Source organism: Formica exsecta, unplaced genomic scaffold (genome assembly GCF_003651465.1).
Source record: "Formica exsecta isolate Colony F162 unplaced genomic scaffold, ASM365146v1 scaffold111, whole genome shotgun sequence".
Lineage (NCBI taxonomy): Eukaryota > Metazoa > Arthropoda > Insecta > Hymenoptera > Formicidae > Formica > Formica exsecta.
The window spans coordinates 394,089-401,213 of NW_021848451.1; the positions used below are offsets into that span (position 1 = coordinate 394,089).

A 7,125-nucleotide genomic window follows, 5' to 3' on the forward strand; every position below is an offset into this window, starting at 1 on the left:
AAAAAAAAAATTTCTTTTTGTGCGCATTGGTTATTTATATATACTGGTATTATTTATATATATATATATGCACGTTATCGAATAAAAATAAATACAGATACCATCTCTTATTGTTAGAAAACATATCCTAAATAATGATTCGTTTTGCTTTTATATAAGAAAATATATAATTTTACGTTCTATAATAATTATTAGAAATATTATAACATAATATTGTGAAATGATAAGAATAATGAGATATGAGATATTAAAGAATTATTTTATTGTATCAAATTTCCACCCTCGTTAAAATAAGGATTTCCTATCAGTGCTTATGTATAGAATCGGATAAAAAAATATCAGAGCATAATTACGTTAATTAAAACTTGATTGACACGTTGTTGATAAATTCCACGATGTAACGGCATTTAACCGCGCCATCAATAATTAACTTGCTATGTTCATTGATCGATTTACGATCTTATTTCGTATCGACTGGTATAGAGTTGCCAATATCGCGCGTACATTATGCTGTACACACCGCATTGTGATTTACCTTCACCCATCGCAGCTCCTCCATTCTATGATACGACGAGATAGCGGTGTAATTGATCATAATGAATTACTAGGAGAATAGATTGGACTGCTCAGCATAACAGAAACATGTGATTAGATACACAAACTAAGATCATAATTGAAACAAAGTATAAGTACTACAACAAAATAGCACATCTAATCGTGTAATTATATTTTTACGTCCTGAAAAAGTTTACAAAAAAGATAATAATATAATTTTGTTTTTATTTCTACTATTAATAAAATTATATATATTGGGCTATCAAGACATCAACGAGATTTTATCTAACAAGGAAATTTTCGCAGTAGTAAAACTTTATATTGGTCAGCCACGATACGCTATCGATGAATCGCCAACATTGCGTATTGAATTATCATGAATAATAGGCATAAGCGAACATGTAGTCTTAATTTGACATACAATTCGTCGGTGGATCCAGGTAACGAAGTAAAAATTTCTTGACTACCCAATATAAGCTGACTGAACGAAATAATCGGGATAACCAGTAGTTTTCTAGCGATACGAGTGGGACAGAACGGGACGACACAGTGCGAATTAAAACAAAGAGACGTTCAAAAGTGAAACAAAACAAACCAAATCATACATGTTGCATGAGTTCTCTGACGATGCCGTTCCACTCGCCGGTTTCCGGGTCCCGCGCGCCGTACTTCCTGTCCGGTACCAGCTCCAACTGGTACGAGAAGCCCACCTCCCTCGCCACCGCCGCCAGGAGGTCCACGCAAAAACCGTAAAACCGCGAATTCCCGGTGTAGTTTTTCTCGTGATGCATCATCACGTACGGCATCTCCTGCATCCGTGCCGAACGCGTACGGGATTCATGCAAGAATAACGGAAAACGCTTTGACAACCGTAACGCGGATTTACGATGAGACACGTTGGCGCCGACCATATCGAGGAACTTTCAACGGCCATCGCGCGTCCCTCGTTCGACCCGTTTCTTCCAAAATGAGTGGGTGGGTGGATACGACGGTATCGGACAGTTGAAACAGTCGGCATTGCGACAATCTCATTTCATATCTTTTCTAGAGCAGCGGTTATTGTGTGAACCAATTATAATCAGCACTTTAATTATTTTCGAAGAGAATATTTTTTTTATTTAGAAATTATATTTCATGTTTTATATGTTTCTATATTATTTGTATTTAGTAATGATATTTCATGTTTTGTCTTATATATATAAAATTATGGTTATATTTATATCTATTTTATAAATAACTCATTATTATTATATGATATAACTTTCTTATACATGACGTAACATCTGTTCGATAAATTTTGCTATAATCTCGAGAAAAATTAAGATTGCTAATTGTTATTGATTCAGTGTATTAATTTGTTTTCTGTGTATTTGAATATATCTACTTTAACTGTATTGAAATAATCTTTCAGCACGAGAAGCACGTGTGCCGATTTATATAAAAATGTGTAAAAGTTGTTCTCTCGTGGAGAGTATATTCTCTCTCCTAATTATGCCATTTTTACACGGTAAGCGTGTAACAAAGCTATCGTTATATTGTGCAACTCACCAGTATAGTGATCACGATCAGAGTTACGTTCGCGATGCCAGGCTCAAAGAAGGCCGCAGTATCCGTGACGTTGACGCCGGCGCCGGGACGCCATTCGCCGACCTAGTTTCGCATATATAATTTTATATATATCCCATCTGCGTGTTATACATATTTACGTTGGTCTACCGACGCGTGCTTCCTGTTTTGCTCGGTAGGTCACGACGTACCTTGACGAGCGAGTGTTGTTTCAGTTTCAGTAGATCCAATTTAAACCGTATTCTGCGTCCTTCTTTAAATTCAATTGGTCCGGAGATCCCTTTCATCTCGACCTGCAACAAAAACCGTTTGCGGATTCGTTTGTGAGAGCGCACTCTATGTTCCATGCATGAGTTGGACGCTTATCCCGCGCGCAGGTTTTATTCAGAAAATTCAACTTGAAGTAACAAAGAATTTGCTGAAAACGTATAATATTTTAAAACTGTTTCACTTGTTTAATTCCGCTACAGATAAATAAAATTCGATTTAATTATCATAATATAAAATTCAATAACGTAATAACGTATCAACGAAACAAAATAGAAAATACGAATTTATTCTGATACCGGTAATCATAAAAAATGTATGAGATCAGATTTGAGAGTGCCGTACCATTATAGTAGTAGGTGAGAAGTCAGAGACCGAAAGAGGATTTTCTCCTTTTGCGCGTTGTATATAAACTACCCCAATTGTATTTAAATTCAATGCAAGACAGACGCGCATGATGTAATCTCTCAATCTCATCGTGCGTATCTCGGGCGTGTCGTCTTCCGATGATCACGGAGACAAAACTCGCGCGGTGTAACCAAGTTTGTCTGAAAGTCCTAAAACGGGCGTATCACCGGCTCAGAAATTTTCTCCCGGTAGCTTTAAAAATTTTCACACTTAGGAAGTCGTTACCGCTCGTGTGAGCTCTGCGAATCTCGCAAAGTCGTTATAAAGCTTCTCCTTCACGGGTATCCCGTGCCGGGGCGGGAGGGTTGGGCGACAGGAGGACGGCCGGTGGCTTTTCGTCCTTTTCGTTTAAAATGCCACGGAAATCTACGGACCCATCGATGTTGGACGATATTAAGAGATTGACGGGGGGGAACAACGGTGGAGAGAAAGAGAGATGAAGCGGAGGCATCTCCGTAGCCTTCGTCTTTCAACGAGGATCGTGGAACGCATAAATTTGAGAGAGATCTTCAAAGTTGAATTTTCCGCATCGATGGTTTCGTTTGAGAAACTTTTTAACCTCCGGTTCTTCCATTTTATACCGCGAAAAAGCCAAAAGTGGATGCAAATAATGAATAACGATGATGAGTGAAAGTAAAAACTGCCTAATCCCTGCGATATAGAAGATTTATTGTGTGCATATTATCATAAATATTTCGGTATTTTGAAAACTACGCGAGTTTTATGATATCTCGTATATAAAATATTGATCTAAGCTGTAACTCAAACGCTTTCCAGTGTTTGCGATGTATAAAAGCTGCAATGTAGAATATATTTATTGTACAATATGTAATATTTTAAATTCTCATACCTTTACGCAACAGAATTTTTTATTATATTAAAAAAATTATGTACTTATAAAAAAATTAATATATTTATTTTTTAGACTACCAAGATATAAAATGTAAATTTTTTCATTTCTAAAAACAGGAAAATGGTTGCATATATAAAATTATTAAGATACGTGTGCACAATTTATTGTAGCGTTACGCAAAAGTTGATATTCCCATATAAATGTAATCAGATTTGATTAAAAGAAAGATTAATTCGAATCATGAAAAATTAATGTCTACTAAATAAAATAAAAAAAATTTCTACCATTATAATTATAATTTCTAAAAACTGTCATATGTTTATGTTTGACATAAAAAATAATTTTATAAATGTATTATAAAACATTTCATTCCAAATTTTAATGAGGGCGCGCAGTGTACGGAATAAGGTGAATTTTGTTGAGACACTCTATACCTTTCATCATCTGAGATGACGACATGAAAGAAATACGCGAATCGGAAGGAAACCGCAGTTAAGTATTTAAGAGCAGGAGTTATGTATATACGTGATAAAGTTATGATGTTTAACGTGAAGCACGCGCGTAAACGTCAATATATACTCGCACTATATAAAGCGAGATGTGTCTCGTAACAAAATCCAAACAGCAAATAATGTCGGATATAAAAAAAAAGTTTTACGAGCTTGTGCTCTTCGTAAAAATCATCTCACCTGAGCTTGTCGATGCGACAACTCGCGTTTTAAAATTTCCGAGATAAAAGATAAATCGGTAAGACAAAGCAAAAGCGCATTCAATCTTTTTCGTACCGTTTTAAAACCGAGGTGTAACAAGAACATATCTGAATGAGACTTGGATAAATACGCTTTGCAAGTATGAAAATACATTCGAGAATTCCTCCATAGCGTTTCGTTTTTCGCAGAATAACGCAAGAAATAAGTAGATGAATGCATAGAAATGGAAAATAAAGTAGAGCGCAGAGAGTAAATGCAACCTAAAGTTTGATTACCTCATTTTGCAGCAGCCAAGAGAGAATTCACGATTTCTCATTCCGATTGTAACGCGAAGTTTCCACGCTTTCCCCATTGAACGAATATATAAGAAATATTTTAATATAGCACTCTCTTGAGACTTTGTTCTTCTGGCGCAAAACTATTAATGAGATTATTACAAATTGTTTTCGCTTTTTAAGCGACTTAAAACTTTATCTACGTAATGCATAATACTCTAAACTCCAACAATAACGGCTATAGATATAGAGTTGTGCCGTATTACCTCGTGCGACTACATTCTTCTACGTAGCTTGATATTTTTTGAAAATGTAGCCGAGCTCTAACCAGATTTTTCGTTTGCACGTATCCACAAAGTGTGAAATTAACGTATGAAAAGCGACATTGTACTGAATTAGCACAACATGGCATGTTTTAAATATATTATATATATCGTTGCTCTCTCTGTAAAATATTCATAAAATATACATTATGCTGTTGCATAAATGAATGTAAATGTAAAATGTCATGACATTTCGCAGACCGCGAATAATAAATATTGTTTCACACACGTTTGAGCGTGCTTTACAATAAATTAATAAAATAAATACTATATTGTTATGTACATATATGTCACGCGTATTGTATGTCACCTAAAAAATTAAATTTAAATCGCTCCTCGAAAGTGTCATGCAACTGTTTGCCGCCAAAATTGATATTATCTATTTGTACGAATATTTTTAGTAAGCGGGACAATGCTTTTTTCCGCATTCGCATCGAAGTTGATCCTACGCCAATGGAAGATTGTAATCTGTTGGCAAAAAATCAAAAAAGAGAGAAGAAAACGTCGCGATTTCTAAGTACATTTGAAATATTATGGCGACGACGATCTTTTTCATTTTCTACGTGCGAGGAAACGCGCACCGTGCATGTTTTATCCTCGATTAATACTTAAATCCTTGTCATAGAGCGACATTCGCATTGTGATATTGACCGTTTTCATTATTACAACAAACAGCTAGAGAGAATTAAACGAGATGAGATCTTTTGCATGCGATTGAAAAATAAAAGGATGAGTATTATAAAATCTATGCAATCATCCTGATCAAAATGAAAGAGCAAAGTCTGATTGAATTTTTTCCTATCAATATTTATTCTGCTCTATCAACTACTATTTGTTAAATATTAAATGTGTGACAAATAATTAATAAACTCGTCAGAAAAATGTTGGATTTCCATTCTGTATCCGTATATGTACTTTTCTATCAAAGATACAATTTCTGGTAAATATCTGTTATAATAAAAAATGTGCCGTAAAACTCTTGTGGATCAATTTTTTTTATTGCGAGATTAGAATTCAGGTGCGAAGACGGCCGGTACGGACAATCGGGAAATTTAGCGATATTCTCCGTCGTCCTAGCCGGCAGTTTCGCTTTCCGTGACGGGTCTAATTAGAGCCAAAGCGGAAGTTACCACGGATTGTCGGGCGTGACTCAAATCCAAGAGTATGGCGATTGTCAACGAGGAAAAACGTCACAACGCGTAGCAACGTGGGAAAAAGTCGGATATATCATCGAGGTAATTGTAAATTGTTATTACGAGAAAAATACTCTCCTCTTTTGTCCACGAGAAAATCCCCTTTTATGGTTGAAAACGTGACGCGGCGACGACGGCCATGACTTTTATCACTGTGTCCTTTTCGCGAGTCTCGCGTCATGTCGCGTATATTCTGCCCATGCGAGCGGAATATGAGAAGTTGTCCTAAATGTGTGTTGTACCTCTACGAATTTTCATGATACATCCTTGTCTTATACATATACAAGGTGCATTGGCTAATAGATGATTCCTTATATCCAATAATGGACAATTTTCAAATCATTTTATTATTGAAAAGAATCATTTAAATAGTTTTGTGTTTAAATAAGACATTATTCAAAATTTATTTTTTTCATGAAGATAATAAATTTATGTATATAGAATCTAAAATGTAGATCTAAAAATATAGATATAGGAATCATTTATTTCAAGTAATTAAAGTTATAATATGCATCTTATAATTAATAAAATTTTTTAATAAAATAAAAATTATATTATTAAAAAAATGTTAATAATATAATTATTTAATAAAATTTTGTAATAAAATTAATTTTTTTAGAGGAAGAGAGGGTAATAAAATATACTAAAACAATTTTTTTCTTTTGAGAGACATTACCGAGATTTAATTAACGAATAAGTTCAAAAATGTAATTAATTATTGTACATCGTGTATGTATTTTATATTTTTTTTATCACGATTGACTGAACAATAGATTCGCCCCAATGGGTAGCTATGCAAAACAATTCCATTAGTAAATTATTCGCAGTTTAACTTGGTTGCTCTACAACGAAGTTATCGTAAAACGAGGGAAAACGCTACACGCTACATTTTACAAGTGATCAATAACCATGGTCACTCTATGCACGCATATGTGTATCTTCGAAGAGTGTTTATACTATATACTTAACTCTCTT

At 34.5% G+C, this 7,125-nt stretch overlaps 1 protein-coding gene across 1 annotated transcript in view; it reads right to left on the reverse strand.

The window, feature by feature from the left end:
- Positions 1–7,125, reverse strand: part of LOC115236686 (glutamate receptor ionotropic, kainate 2-like) — a 126,162-nt gene that overhangs the window by 20,567 nt on the left and 98,470 nt on the right. The window contains 3 exon segments of the mRNA XM_029809293.1: positions 1,161–1,364; positions 2,104–2,205; positions 2,313–2,414. Coding sequence (XP_029665153.1) covers positions 1,161–1,364; positions 2,104–2,205; positions 2,313–2,414 — 408 coding nt within the window.